Source organism: Xenopus tropicalis, chromosome 2 (assembly GCF_000004195.4).
Source record: "Xenopus tropicalis strain Nigerian chromosome 2, UCB_Xtro_10.0, whole genome shotgun sequence".
Lineage (NCBI taxonomy): Eukaryota > Metazoa > Chordata > Amphibia > Anura > Pipidae > Xenopus > Xenopus tropicalis.
This window is the reverse complement of record NC_030678.2, coordinates 171,789,848-171,805,802: the sequence shown is the minus strand read 5'-3', so window position 1 is coordinate 171,805,802 and position 15,955 is coordinate 171,789,848. Positions and strand designations below refer to the sequence as shown.

Sequence of the window (15,955 nt, the reverse complement as noted above, 5' to 3'; positions counted from 1 at the left end):
CTCTGCTTCCTCAGCCCTCTCTGGTAACTTAGCCAACATATATGGAGTCTTGTTCATTCAGCTTACTCAGTTTCACAGCTCCGTCCATCCCCAGGAGGATATTGTCACTCTTAATATCTCGGTGTATCACTTGGTTTGAATGTAGAAATTCCAGAGCCTGAAGACACTGGGGATGGGAAAGGAAAGTGGATGGTTACATTCAGGTACCTCACTGAAGGGAAAGAACATTCCAGCTACTGAAACTCCGCAACCTCTCGAATAGGTTTCATTCATTTGTAACGTAAGGGAGAGAAAGAGACCAATGCACTTATATCCAGTGGGCCAGGGACTGGGTCAGAATTAACAAGCTCCAAGAGTGCCTAAAACATATACGATTTCCTATTGGCTTTGTGAATGTAGCTAGAATTATTTTTAGGGGGAACTTACATTTTCCCATTCCCAAACACTAAAAACCATTCAGGGATATAGGGGATGTTCAGACCTTTGAAACTGCAAATATAAGGCCAATTTAACAGTTAAAGGAACAATAACACCAAAAAGTGCAGCAAACTAATTCATATATTATGTACTATTGCTCTGCACTAGTAAAAGCTGTGTGTTTGCTACAGAAACCCTACAATATATTATATAAACAAAGCTGCTGTGTAGCCCTGGGGGCAGCCATTCAAATTTAAAAAAAAGAGAAAAGGCACAGGTTACACAGAAGATAACAGATAAACTGCACAGATTCCAATTGTATTCTACAGAGCTTATCTGTTATCTGCTATGTAACCTGCTCCTTTTCTTTTTTCTAGCTTGAACGGCTGCCCCCATGGATACACAGCAGAGTATTTATATAAAATACAGTAGCTTTTCTGAAGCACACGCAGAACTTTTACCAGTGCAGGGCAACAGTACATTATATTTTATGTATTTTTTTGGTGTTACTGTTCCTTTAAAATGTTATTTTGTCAATTGTATCATTTGAGCTGGAAACAAGCTACGTATGTTTTATCCTACTGTTTCATTAGCTGTGTTGTCTTATGTTTTATGTTATGTGTAAAACAATAAAATACACCTTTAAAAAAAATGTTATTTTGTACACAAATATGTGCTGTGTGAAACTGGAGAAGGGGCTGTTTCCATGTTTCCAAAACAGAAACAGAATGAGATCCATGTATAATTGTTGGGTTAGACAATGACATGAATTATGTGCAAGCTAACAAGTACATAAGACATATTAGGCTTGGATGTTACCTCTCTGCACACAGCTGCGATCTCGCCCTCTTGCATACAGGTCTCTGTTACAACATCAGTGAGAGATCCCCCCGCTAGATATTCCATCACAACCCACAGCTCCTCCCCGACCAAGTAACTAAAAGGAAAAAATCACTTAAGAGGTAAATAAAAATAATGACATACACAAGTTAGGGAGTTCTGGCATGATGCAACATCATCCTCTTGCCTGCCCTGTGGCCCATATGCCCTGTACCCACTGCCTGCCCTGTGGCCCATATGCCCTGTACCCACTGCCTGCCCTGTGGCCCATATGCCCTGTACCCACTGCCCGCCCTGTGGCCCATATGCCCTGTGCCTACTGCCTGCCCTGTGGCCCATATGCCCTGTACCCACTGCCTGCCCTGTACCCACTGCCTGCCCTGTGGCCCATATGCCCTGGGCTTACTGCCTGCCCTGTGGCCCATATGCCCTGTCCCCACTGCCTGCCCTGTGGCCTATATGCCCAGTGCCCACAGCCTGACCTGTCACCCACATGCCCTGTACCCACTGCCTGCCCTGTGGCCCATATGCCCTGTACTCACTGCCTGCCCTGTGGCCCATATTCACTGTACCCACTCCCTGCCCTGTGGCCCATATTCACTGTACCCACTCCCTGCCCTGTGGCCCATATGCCCTGTACCCACTGCCTGCCCTGTGGCCCATATTCCCTGTACCCACTGCCTGCCCTGTGGCCCATATGCCCTGTACCCACTGCCTGCCCTGTGGCCCATATTCCCTGTACCCACTGCCTGCCCTGTGGCCCATATGCCCTGTACCCACTGCCTGCCCTGTGGCCCATATTCCCTGTACCCACTGCCTGCCCTGTGGCCCATATGCCCTGTACCCACTGCCTGCCCTGTGGCCCATATGCCCTGTAGCCACTCCCTGCCCTGTGGCCCATATGCCCTGTACCCACTGCCTGCCAATGCCGCCAGATTTCCAAGCTAGAGCCAAGTGCGGGACACAGCCGCCTGTTTGCTCTAAACTATCTCAAACTTGGAAATCTGGCGCAGGTTCAGCACTGGCAGGCAGTAGGTACACAGTGGCAGGCAGAAGGTACACGTGCCACTTGGTGCTATAGCACTTGCCTCTGGGGTCATAGAAAATAACCCCCTCTAGTATCTTTGTGTCTGACAAACAGCTAAATGATATCCCTTATAAAAACATTTGTGCCCCCCTACACACACACGCACTCCCCCCTATAACCTACCTATCCAGGTAATTCACAATGTTTGGATGCTTGTTTTCCCTCATTACAAGGATCTCGTTGATAATTAACTCTTTCTTTGGCTGCTGCTGCAAATTCATCTGCTTGATCGCCACCTACAAGCATTAAAGGACATGACTGAGAACATGACAAAATGTTACACATAAAAAGAGCAGAAAAGATTCAGATTTGTTGCTGACATTTAAAATGATAAATAATACGGCACTGTGATGTATGGAAAATAGGCAGTAACCTTTAGTGTTGCAACATGACAATTCCTAGCATCCTCAGGGGCCGCCTTAATAGCAGCAAAAATAAAAATGTTCCTTACAATCTGCTTAACTGTTGCTGGAGTGATTTGTCATAGCAACAAGGTAACCACTGTATCTTTTCTAGTTCACCTTTATATCAGGCAATACAGTGAGACCTCAGTTTTACATCCCCTCATTTTCCTGCATTTTACACCATTGTTTTGTGGTCCCACTAATATATAACACATAATTTATTTCTCTGATTTTACATTTTCCCGGATTTTGCCCAATTTTTAGGAGCTATCATAAAAATAAAATGTTCATATATACGCCATGCTTGGAGTTTAGCAATAGTACAAAAGTCACAGTTTCTGTATACTAAACACATCCACTCTCACCTCTTGGCCAGTGGCCACGTCCACAGCAATGTAAACTGTCCCAGACGCCCTGGACAAAGGACAAAACATGCTGTTAGAGCAGTTTACTCAATCACAGTGTGATATTGGCTAGAAATACATTTATTGGCATTTTCCTTTGATTACACAGATTTACACTCAATGATATTGCCTAATATAACACATAGGCCATGGAAGTTTTGCAGCTTTATGCAACTTGGACTATCAGACCAAACTGTAGCATTAGGGGTTCATGGGTGCCCCTCTGCCCACACCCCACCCAAATGAGCACTTTATTTCAAATTAACCAACGGACCTCACCGGAGGACCCAGGAATTCATATTTCACACATCTGGGTATGATTTGACCCTGGACCCCAAGGTTGGTCAGCCCAATGTAACTACCTACGTGTGCGGAGAGCTTGTATAGGAGACCCTATGGGCTGAACAGTTGGATATCCCAACATTTGCCCTCAACATAGGGTTTCCACCGCACCCCTTTAATACTGGCCACATACTGGATCCAGGGCAGTGGAGTCGGAAGCAATTTTGGGTACCTGGAGTTGGAGTCGTCGGTGGTGCCATAAACCGAGTTGAAGGATTTATGTACCGACTCCGCAGCCCTGATTGGATCCTGCTTCACTAGTTAGCAATCAATTTAAATGCATGCTGCATGGCTACACATAAATCAGTTCAGTCGGCAGCATGCATTTTATGAAATTGTTAAATAGCCATGCAGGATGTTAATTCAATACAGTTAGGTGCCAGTTGCTCGGTTGCCCACTCACAAAGGGATATACAGGTTACAACTACATAAGACAGACCAGAATACACACGTTGCTCAGTGCAAACGGCTGTAGATGAGCCAATATAAAGCTGTTTCCCCATGCCCTGACCCAGTGACACCAAGGGACAGCAAGTATGACAGCCCGTGACAGAGTCCCTCTCATGTGCTGCCAGGTAAAGCCAAGCGGAGCATTTGCTGACAGGGGCACAAAGGGAACATTCATGCGGCTAATCCCCCCTGGGCATTCTCCGGCTATGAGCAAAGGCTGAATGCTCACTGGTCCGTGGCGCTTCAGAGAGTATATTGGGCAGGTGCTGCTTACTGGATTTGGGTTGGAAAAGGCCTAATTTTAACTACATCATACGGGTTAGTCTGCAGGTGTTTTGCCATTGGGCTTCACCAAAATCACCAAATCCACTTGAACGACACTGAAGGCCTTCATACTGTGCATACTGTGGATATAGCAATAGAAAGGCAGTCTCTGCCCCAGTGAGCTTACAATCTAAGGTCCCTATCACATTCCCATCAGTCTCTGCCCCAGTGAGCTTACAATCTACGGTCCCTATTACATTCCCATTGATCCCTGCACCAGTGGAGCTTACAATCTAAGGTCCCTATCACATTCCCATCAGTCTCTGCCCCAGTGAGCTTGCAATCTACGGTCCCTATTACATTACCATTGATCCCTGCCCTAGTGATCTTACAATCTAAGGTCCCTATCACATTCCCATCAGTCCCTGCCCCAGTGAGCTTACAATCTAAGGCCCCTATCACATTCCCATCAGCCCCTGCCCCAGTGGAGCTTACACTCTAAGGTCCCTATCCCATTCCTATCAATCCCTTCGCCAGTGGAGCTTACAATCTAAGGTCTCTATCACTTTCACATCAATCTCTGCACCAGTGGAGTTTACAATCTAAGGTCCCTATCACATTCCCATCAGTCTCTGCCCCAGTGGAGCTTAAAATCTAAGGTCCCTATCCCATTCCCATCAATCCCTGAGCCAGTGGAGCTTACAATCTAAGGTCCCTATTACAGTCACACACACTAGGGGCAGTTTTATTAGGAGCCAATTAACCTGCCTGTATGTATTTGGAGTGTGGGAGGAAACCAAAATACCCAGAGGGAACTCACACAGACACAGGGAGAACATTGCTACCCTTGGGTAAATAAATATTGTGTGTTTTGAATTCGGACAGATACAGTATGGTGCATTTGATGTATTCTGGGGCATTTTCATCCCCCCCAGGTTAAAGAAAGACAACTGCACACAGCTATTACCCAAGCACCTGCCTAATGATTAGTGTAGCGCAAACAGAACATTCCTGAGTGAAACTCAATATACTTTTCCTTTCTGTTCAGCCTCTCGGAACAATCGCTAAAGGTTTCGGCTATCCCCTGCCAACAGGAAATCACAACTTTTATTTTTTTAAGATCTTGTTACTGAAATTACAAAACCAGTGCATGACAGTGTTGCTTGCACATTCCCCTCCAAGGTATGAATTCTATAAGGAAAATAATTGCACTCAACTGCATTGGGCTGTATTTATTTCTTCTCAATTTGTAGGGCCCCCAGGGTATATTGTGTCAGTATGTGGCCCCTGTTATGTCTTGCAAGACAGAGCTGTAAATTGCTCCCTATATCCGGGGCTGTTCTGGCCTGAACTGTTTATACTGAGCCATAATGTAATTCTAATGCCTGCTAATAATCCATTGTGACAGGACTGATATGAATAATTTCTTTAAAGCTCTGTGGGATGTGTCAGCACTATATAAACAAAGTATTATAATAATAATACTTGGGCGTGGGCACTTAAAAATTGGTTAGTGTGGCTCACTAGTGAGCCACAGTCAAATATAAAAAGACTTGGAGAGCAGCACAAGCACCATAAAAGTTCATGGAGATGCCAAATAAGGGCTGTGATTGGCTATTAGGGGCCTCTATGCACCCTATCAGCTTTATTTAGTAGCAAATCTTGTTTTTATTCAACCAAAACTTGCCCCCAAGTCAGGAATTCAAAAATAACTACCTGGTTTGGGGGCACTGAGAGCAACACCCAAGGGCTTGGTAAGCAACATGTTGCCCCTGAGCCACTGGTTGGGGATCACTGCTATAATGAATCCATATTGGAGGAAAAAAAGGCCTATTGGGTTTATTTAATGTTTAAATTATGTTTTAGCAGACTCAAGATATGAAGAACCAAATTAAAGATAGATTCCTTATCCAGAAAACCCCAGGTCCCAAGCATTCTGGATAACAGGTCCCATACCTGTACTGCATTTGCTCTGCCAGCGGAGAAATACCTGTCACCCCCTGTGTAGCCTGGTACTGAAACAAATGGGATTTGCTATACTAGATTTTTGACGGAAAATGCTGAAATATCAGGTCAAACTAATAATGATAATTTTTGGTGTTTTTTTTTTGATGCTCCTATATAATGGTCAAAGTTGTAAAAGCTTTGGTTAGAAAAGCCATGATAAGCAGGGGTCCTCTGTATGGGTCAGAATACACTATACTGATATTCAACTGATGTCCCTTTAAAATGTGTTTAACACTCTGATTGACTATACATAGGTCCTGCATAAACATTAATGCTCTGATTGGTTACAATTTGCTCCTACTTCTCTATAATCACCGCTGAATTTTAAAGTTAATGTACTTTAATGGCAAGCATTGAAACAGAGGAACAGAAATATTCTTACCCCTGTCCAATCTTCTCAAATCGTGTGTACTTTTTCTTTGGGTCTCCAACACTTACTATGCTTCCTGCAAAACAGAGTAAATCAATTATACACAGCCCGAGGCTGCACTCTCCATGTAATCACTAATAGTTAATAGGAAAGAAGAATAAAGAACACAAAATCTAAAATACAGAGGGGACACAAAGATCATTTAGAACCTATAAATATTCATTCTGCATTATCCAAACATAACATAAGCAAGGATCAGGAATGAATGGAATACAGATTCAGATTTAGGTCTGAACACCATTCATTTAGTCTGTTCATCAGTGATTTGGAGGAGGCCCTGAGAGCAATGTGCCTGTGTCTGCCACAGACACAAAACTAGAACAATTTAAGTCATCTAGGAAAGTTTCAGAAAACTTTATATACAGTGGCAAATGAGATTTAAGGGCAGATTTATCAAAATGTGAGTTTAGTGCTTAATACATAAAAACTCATCCATGTTCTATTAATTCCTATGGGATTGCTAGAAGCATATTTATCAAATGGTGAGTTCTAACTTTCACCCATTGATAAATATGCTTCCAAAAATCCCATAGAAATGAGTAGAATGTATTAAGCTCTAAACTCACATTTTGATAAATCTACCCCTTAGTGTTGATGAAGGAACTGGGGGTACTTGTAGATAATAAATAGCTCTAGCAAACAATGCCAGGCAGCAGCAGTAAGGACCAGCAAGCTATTGCCCTGTATTAAAAGAGGTAATGCAGCGGTTCCTAACCTGTGGGTCGGGACCCCTTTGGGGGTCGAACGACCTTTTCACAGGGGTCGCCTAAGACCATCGGAAAACACATATTTCGGATGGTCTTAGGAATAATTTTATGGTTGGGGGTCACCAAAACATGAGGAACTGTATTAAAGGGTCGCGGCATTAGGAAGGTTGAGAACCACTGCATTAATGGGAGGAGAGGGCAACTGTTTCCATTCACAATTGTAAGGCTTCATTTTGAATAGGCAGTGCCCACAAAGGAAAAGGCACATTATCTAAATAGAGTTAAAAAAGTGATTACACTGATAAGGGTGCTGGCACACTATGATATTAAGGGTAAGGACCCACGGAGCGGATCAGTCGCCCGCAATAGATCTCTGCTATTCGTGGGCAACTAACCACTCCAAAATGGCTTTCTGCCAGCAACAATAAGAGTCACTGGTGGAAATCCCTTAGCATTTTTTGACTTATACGGAAGCAATGCAACTAATCGCTCAAAATGCCGTTCCACCGGCAACAATAGGAGTGGCCAGGGGAAAGGCATTTTGGAACAGTTAGACGCCCGTGATAGCAGAGATCTAACGTGACTAACACGCTCTGTGGAACAACAGCCTAAAGATGGCCATACTTGGGCTGATTCTATTTCTATGTCGGTCCCTTAGACCGATTTGGCAGCTTATCGGCCAGTGTATGGGCACTAACAATGGGCCTGCCCGACCAACATCTGGCCTGAAATTGGCAAAACCTATCTGCTCTTCTTTGTGTCTGCACCCAGAGTCAATACATTGGCCTAGGTACAGACACACGGATGTGGATTTTGGCATGAAAATGCATACTCACGCACTACTCTATCAAAATCCACTCCATGAGTCTGCACCCAGGCCAATGCAGTGATTCTGGGTGTAGACATAACAAAAAGTAGGAGTGCTTATATGCAGGCCAAGAAAGAGCCTATGTGGCAGTAGCCTAAGGGTCAAGAATGCTGCTCTCACACAAGTACAGTACAGCTTCCCTGTACGACAGAAAGCTGGCATTAAGGTAGGATAAAAATCTCATAATCCCTGGGTTATGTAATATTCATAAAATACTTTTATCTTGTAAACAATAAGGGAGTCCAACCAACTAGTATCTGAAGACGTTTTATTCACATTAACAGGCACAACGGTAGCCCTAAGTGCTTAAAGAGAAGTGTTTAAATTAGTTTAGATTAATAGATAGGCCCATGGTGGATGCGCAAAATTCCAAGCTACAAAGTCCAAAGCAAAAAGTAGTACATACTCAGCTTCTCTAAGATCTCCTCATCTGTCATCTTGGGCTTCTTCTTTGTCTTGTCCACGCTGCTTTCCGCTCCATCAGTGACTGAACTGCCATTCTCTGTAGTTGGTTTAGCTGCCAGTGGCGGGACTGGAGGCTCAATGACAGAGCGTGTGTATATCTGTTATGAAGAATACAGTGTGCTTAAACTACCATGACATTATTCAGATTTTTTTACAGCAATTTACAGGGTAGGTAGCATGGTTACTGTGAATGACAAAATTGGCAAAACTGTGAATGAATAAAAGGGCATGTAACTCCCATTCTACTTGATTAAACTAGAGGCTATTATCCCCCCACTGCTACTATAAGTACCATCTCTCCCTACTATACCTGCTATCCCACAGCCCCAGTCCCTTCCCAGAGGCTATTATCCCCCCACTGCTACTATAGGCACCATCTCTCCCTACTATACCTGCTATCCCACAGCCCCAGTCCCTTCCCAGAGTCTATTATCCCCCCACTGCTACTATAGGCACCATCTCTCCCTACTATACCTGCTATCCCACAGCCCCAGTCCCTTCCAGAGGCTATTATCCCCCCACTGCTACTATAGGCACCATCTCTCCCTACTATACCTGCTATCCCACAGCCCCAGTCCCTTCCCAGAGGCTATTATCCCCCCACTGCTACTATAGGCACCATCTCTCCCTACTATACCTGCTATCCCACAGCCCCAGTCCCTTCCCAGAGGCTATTATCCCCCCCACTGCTACTATAGGCACCATCTCTCCCTACTATACCTGCTATCCCACAGCCCCAGTCCCTTCCCAGAGGCTATTATCTCCCCACTGCTACTATAGGCACCATCTCTCCCTACTATACCTGCTATCCCACAGCCCCAGTCCCTTCCCAGAGGCTATTATCCCCCCACTGCTACTATAGGCACCATCTCTCCCTACTATACCTGCTATCCCACAGCCCCAGTCCCTTCCCAGAGGCTATTATCCCCCACTGCTACTATAGGCACCATCTCTCCCTACTATACCTGCTATCCCACAGCCCCAGTCCCTTCCCAGAGGCTATTATCCCCCCACTGCTACTATAGGCACCATCTCTCCCTACTATACCTGCTATCCCACAGCCCCAGTCCCTTCCCAGAGGCTATTATCCCCCCACTGCTACTATAGGCACCATCTCTCCCTACTATACCTGCTATCCCACAGCCCCAGTCCCTTCCCAGAGGCTATTATCCCCCCACTGCTACTATAGGCACCATCTCTCCCTACTATACCTGCTATCCCACAGCCCCAGTCCCTTCCCAGAGGCTATTATCCCCCCACTGCTACTATAGGCACGATCTCTTCCTACTATAAAATATGTAAATCGCCCGATTTCCCGATTTTGCCTGACGTTTCCTTGCAAAGGCAACTTTAGGAGACCAAAGCGATGTGTATGCCATCCTACCAGCGATTTACATTCTTGCCGGTGGGATGACATGTCGGGGAGATTAGTGATGATTTATCGCAGGGGACTAATATACCCCTATAAAGAAGATAGGGAGGATTCTCAGCAAGTACATTATTTTCTCTCACAGGGAGATGCAGTTTGCTAATTCAGCTTTAGAAGCAGCCCACAAACCCAGTGTGCAGTTATCTCACAGGTATAAAATGACACGCAGGGGGATCTATGCTATTTACAAGGGTGAGCAGAGTTCATCACTATCACTGTTGGTATTTGAGATAATGATTTCACATCCAAGTGGAACGATCCCCATAAGAAACCCATGAAACCTATGCCTGTCATAATCGGTAAAAGCTTTGTTCAAGGAGAGAGTTTTGCTCTCCTCTAACCCCAACAATTACATTTACACTGCAGCAATAACAGCCCATGATTTATCCATGACTTCTGGATAAACATCCCCTCAGAGTATTCTGCTTTACACTCATATAAGCAGACATATTACTTTCTTAGTCTCGTGTGTGGTAAATGGTTTCCCAGTACCTCACAGAACCTCCCTCCCTCTCTCTTTCCTGACTACAAATTCCTGAGGTAATAGGTTGTCTTTTCTCTATTTCTCCATTCACTTCTCTCCTGGTTTTTTTTCCCTGTTCCTGCTGCTTTACTCTGTTCCAAAATCACCTCACAGCAGCCATAAACAGATAATCTCGTGACACAGGAGGCCACTCCCACCCTTCCCAGACAACTTTCCTTTTTATGTTGAAGGTGGGAGCAGCACTAGGCACTGACAGGCCTGCTATCAAACCTCCCAACATTTCCTATGATTAACAGCGCCAAAACATGGTCACACCCACTTTATAGGCAAAAAATGAAATAAATGGTTGGGATGACATTAACACAAAGAAGCACTAAGTACACAAGCAGTTTACTACAGACTGTGGCCCCTGACAGACACAGTGTGCGGCAAAGGTTGCCATGTAGACAGCAAAAATGATGCTTGGTCGCAATGTTATAAGTAGGAAATAAAGATAAATATATAGGAAGGCTTCTGTTTTATTTCCACAGAAGGTGGTAAGCATATATGTGGCCCCCCATCATTTAATGCCACAGTCTTACATTCAGTATTTCATGTCACAGCGCCATTTTATCATTTCATATCACTCTGCATTTTATAACAGACACATTATGGCTCCCGCATTTCATGGCAGAGTGTGGCACCAGAATTTCATGGCAGTGTGGTACAGGTATGGGATCCCTTATCCGGAAACCCATTATCCAGAAAGTTCTGAATTACGGAAAGCCCGTCTCCTATAGACTCCAGTTTAATCAAATAATTCAGAATTTAAAAACGGATTTTATTTTTCTCTGTAGTAATAAAACAGTACCTTGTAACTGATTCCAACTAAGATATAATTACCCCTTATTGGGGGCAGAACAGCCCTATTGGGTTTATTTCATGGTTAAATGATTCCCTTTTCTCTGTAATAATAAAACAGTACCTGTACTTGATCCCAACTAAGATATAATTACCCCTTATTGGGGGCAGAACAGTCCTATTGGGTTTATTTAATGGTTAAATGATTCCCTTTTCTCTGTAATAATAAAACAGTACCTTGTAACTGATTCCAACTAAGATATAATTACCCCTTATTGGGGCAGAACAGCCCTATTGGGTTTATTTCATGGTTAAATGATTCCCTTTTCTCTGTAATAATAAAACAGTACCTGTACTTGATCCCAACTAAGATATAATTACCCCTTATTGGGGGCAGAACAGCCCTATTGGGTTTATTTCATGGTTAAATGATTCCCTTTTCTCTGTAATAATAAAACAGTACCTGTACTTGATCCCAACTAAGATATAATTAATCCTTATTGGATGCAAAACAATCCTATTGGGTTTAAGAAAGACCCCATATCCAGAATGCCCTTGGTCCCAAGCATTCTGGATAAGGGTCCTATAAGTCCTATACCTGTACCAGCTTATAATGGCACAGTTTGGGCGGTTTTAATAAATGGGCAAAATGGACAATTGCACAGGGCCCACCATCAGACTCTTAGTTGTTATTATTTTTGACTGAAGCATTCCCCAAAAATGGCACACCCATTTCAATCAGTTAAAAGAGCTCAAAATAACTGTTATGACTGTTACTTTCTATTAAAACAAATGCACCTAAGGAATATATTTTTATTAAAAATCTGGCATTTGTCATAAAAGTTTATCTTTTCCCACCACTGTTGGTACAGACTGGCACGCCTGCACCTCGTGTCTATTTTAGTAAGCCCAGACTATTTTCTGTTTTTCCTGCCTTATTGTATTCAAATTCTCCTGCAGGAGGGTAGACCTATAATACATTTATTGGAGCAGATGTGGGGGCCCACCTATGAGATCTTTGCCCTGGGCCCACTGGGACATTAAAGTGGCCCTGGGCGCCAACATTTCCCAACACAGTATGGTACTAGCAAGCACCCAATATAAGCAATTTTTTACACAAGTTACCTGGCACCAGAATTACCTGACAGACATAGTATACCGGTTGGAGGTTAAAAATTGTGACAGTTTAGGAGCTATGAATGAGCACCAATTAGAGGGCTAAACAGGGTCGGACTGGGCCGCGGGGACACCGGAAAAATACCAGGGCCGCCCAGACACGACCCTGTTGGCGCTTCTCCTGGCCAGCGATGTCCTCCCCTGATGCGTTTCACATACGCGCATTCAGGGGAAGACGTCGGGCAGGGATGGTGGTTAGGGGTGCCTGGCGGGGGCCCCTGCAGTGGATGTGTCGGTGGAGGTACCTTGGGGCCCCCGGTGGGCCCTTCACCCCCCAGTCATACCCTGGGCCTAAACCAATCTTACCTACAAGCAGAAGCACTCAAACTACCAGGCTTTACTTACTCCATCACTGCTTTTGTACTTACTGATTTTGTGTGATCAGGACGCGGAGGGAAAGCAGGGGGATCTTCAGCTTCTGGCACAGGAAGGACCTCTGCCACCTCAGGCACAGGCTTGGCATCCTCAGGATAACAAATACCAGATATGTATAAGTATTTGATGTTTCTAAGTTGGGAATCATACAATTTAAGTTTTTTTTACAAGAGCAAGTTTATATGACACAAATGTATGGTGTAGATAGATTTCTTTGTCAGCAGAAAGGAGAAATTAAGGATTCTAAGCCCCCTACTGCCGGGAACACAGGAAAAGACGTGTCATTAATAATACACGGGTGAGAGATAGGCCCTGAGTGCACATCATTAGTACATGGAATGGAGTGCATCTTATTACTGTTACTAATGGTACCTGACTCACAGAGGATGGGGATTGTATACGGCTGCCCTGCGATACCAGGAATCCTGCTACAACGCCTGGGTTATAGTCACTGGGTTGCCCGAGGCCTCAGGAACAAGTACACTCCAAAATAACTATGACTAGGACTCCCTGCCTAAAATTTTCATACAAGCTACTACACTATCACCATCAGCATGCTCTAATGCTCTTATTTCATTCAAAATTCATGGCATTGTGCACTTAGTCCTGTTTATTTCTTTGATTTACTTCCTCCTTGCCCTCTTTGAAAGCCAAGACCAACTCTTGGTTCTAGCCTCTAGCACTCATAAAGGAACAGTTTAGTGTTAAAAAAAAACTGGGTAAAATAGGCTGCACAAAATAAAAAATGTATAATGTATAAATGCTGGAGTAAGCCCATGTCTAACATAATAGCCAGAACACTACTTCCTGCTTTACAGCTCTCTAACCTCTAAGTTAGTCAGTGACTTTAGGCACATGGAACATAACAGTTATGACTATGAAGATTTTCATTCATTCAGGTCATGGTATATCTACTATAAATAAATCTAAAGCAACTGGACTTGTTAAGTAATCATTGAAGACGTTTCACTACTCATCCGAGCAGCTTCTTCATCCAAAGAAGCTGCTCGGATGAGTAGTGAAACGTCTTCAATGATTACCTAACAAGTCCAGTTGCTTTAGATTAATTTATACTAGATAAACTGTTCAGTTAGTTTGTGAGCAAGCAGGTCTGATTCATATGCATACTAACTAATCAATTATGTCCCATAAGGCCCCCTTCATGTCACTGATTGGTTACTGACTGCTAACAGCTCAGAGGGCTGTAAAGGATGAAGTAGTGTTCTGGCTATTATGTTAGACATCTGCTCACTGCAGCCTTTATAGATTACATTTTTGGCTAACTATATTGAAAACATTTTTTATTTTGCGCAGTATAGCCAGAGCTCTCATGTCCCATACATGCTTATATCTGATCGGGCCATTTGGATGATTTAGACCATTCTAGCAGCATTGTAAAATAATACCCACTGTGTGTTTATGTATGTGCATGTAAGCATGTATGCTGTATGTTCTTGTGTAATTATATAACAGTCAAAGTTAAAATACTTACTCAAAAATTAAAAAAAAGGAAAAATGAAAAGATTTAGCTTACCAAGACTGAATTGGAATTATAAGCCTCTCTAGAGTTATCTGAGCAAAACAAAGAAGGAAACAATTATCAGTAATTATATTTACAAACATCTTTAATGTTTTAGGTAATTGATAATAAGGACTAGAGTTTGGGGCATACGAGTGACTGATGAGTCTGGTACAGACCCAGTGCAGGTAGGATGGGGTCAGGCTAGAGCAGGGATCCCCAACCTTTCTTACTTGTGAGCCACAGTCAAATGTAAAAAGACTTGGGGAGCAACACAAGCACCATAAAAGTTCATGGAGGAGCCAAATAAGGGCTGTGATTGGCTATTAGGGGCCTCTATGCACCCTATCAGCTTACAGGGGCTTTATTTGGTAGGAAATCTTGTTTTTATTCAACCAAAACTTGCCCCCAAGTCAGGAATTCAAAAATAACTCCCTGGTTTGGGGGCACTGAGAGCAACACCCAAGGGGTTGGGGAGCAACATGTTACCCCTGAGCCACTGGTTGGGGATCACTGGGCTAGAGAGACACCACTATATTGTAGCTGATATCCAACATAAGGCTAGAGACCCAAGGAGCAGTTCAGTTGCCTGCGATAGATCTCTGCTCTGGGGCGGCTAACCACTCCAAAATGTCACCGGTGGAAAGGCCATCACATTGCTTCGATATTTTGAAGTCCTATATCCCGGCCTATAATCATCACTGATCCCTAAGGCACCCCATTCAGCAAGTGCTGACCTAATTATAATTTAAATAATAATACTTTAAATATAATTTAAATACAGTTTAATCATTATAATTATTATTAGTAGTAGTGGCAGTATTAATATTATAATATAAATAGGTATAATAATATTAATTAATAATTATTAATCTATAATGATCATTATTTGATTTTATCCTTGGTACTCCCCCTCCCTCTCCCTGTAATCAGATGGGTCAGTTAAAGCAAACATAACGAGCTCTGTATAAACAATGCTCAATATAACTTTTCTATTATGAATGAATAGGACATTGCTTTTCTCTGTCGAGGCATTGGTATGTCTTGTATATATTGGGAGACAAAGCATTCCTCTGCTTGCTCTCCCCTAGCAAGTTATACAATGGATTGTGGGGATGAGCTCTATATACACAGAGGAATGGTGCTGTGCAAAGCATTTGTTTAGCCAGACATGCAGATACTTATATATATATACAGTGGAGGAAATAATTATTTGACCCCTCACTGATTTTGTAAGTTTGTCCAATGACAAAGAAATGAAAAGTCTCAGAACAGTATCATTTCAATGGTAGGTTTATTTTAACAGTGGCAGATAGCACATCAAAAGGAAAATCGAAAAGATAACTTTAAATAAAAGATAGCAACTGATTTGCATTTCATTGAGTGAAATAAGTTTTTGAACCCCTACCAACCATTAAGAGTTCTGGCTCCCACAGAGTGGTTAGAC

General features: G+C 43.2%; 1 protein-coding gene across 4 annotated transcripts in view; it reads right to left on the bottom strand.

Moving 5' to 3' along the window:
• Positions 1-15,955, bottom strand: part of pak1 (p21 protein (Cdc42/Rac)-activated kinase 1) — a 51,070-nt gene that overhangs the window by 6,418 nt on the left and 28,697 nt on the right. For all 4 annotated transcript variants that reach the window (XM_018091760.2, XM_018091762.2, XM_018091761.2 and 1 more), the window contains exons 5-12: positions 14,524-14,561; positions 12,983-13,078; positions 8,627-8,783; positions 6,598-6,661; positions 3,114-3,162; positions 2,468-2,580; positions 1,237-1,354; positions 67-166 (exon numbers count right to left, since the gene is read on the bottom strand). In XM_018091760.2, coding sequence (XP_017947249.1) covers positions 67-166; positions 1,237-1,354; positions 2,468-2,580; positions 3,114-3,162; positions 6,598-6,661; positions 8,627-8,783; positions 12,983-13,078; positions 14,524-14,561 — 735 coding nt within the window. The remainder of the gene's footprint in view (positions 1-66; positions 167-1,236; positions 1,355-2,467; positions 2,581-3,113; positions 3,163-6,597; positions 6,662-8,626; positions 8,784-12,982; positions 13,079-14,523; positions 14,562-15,955) is intronic.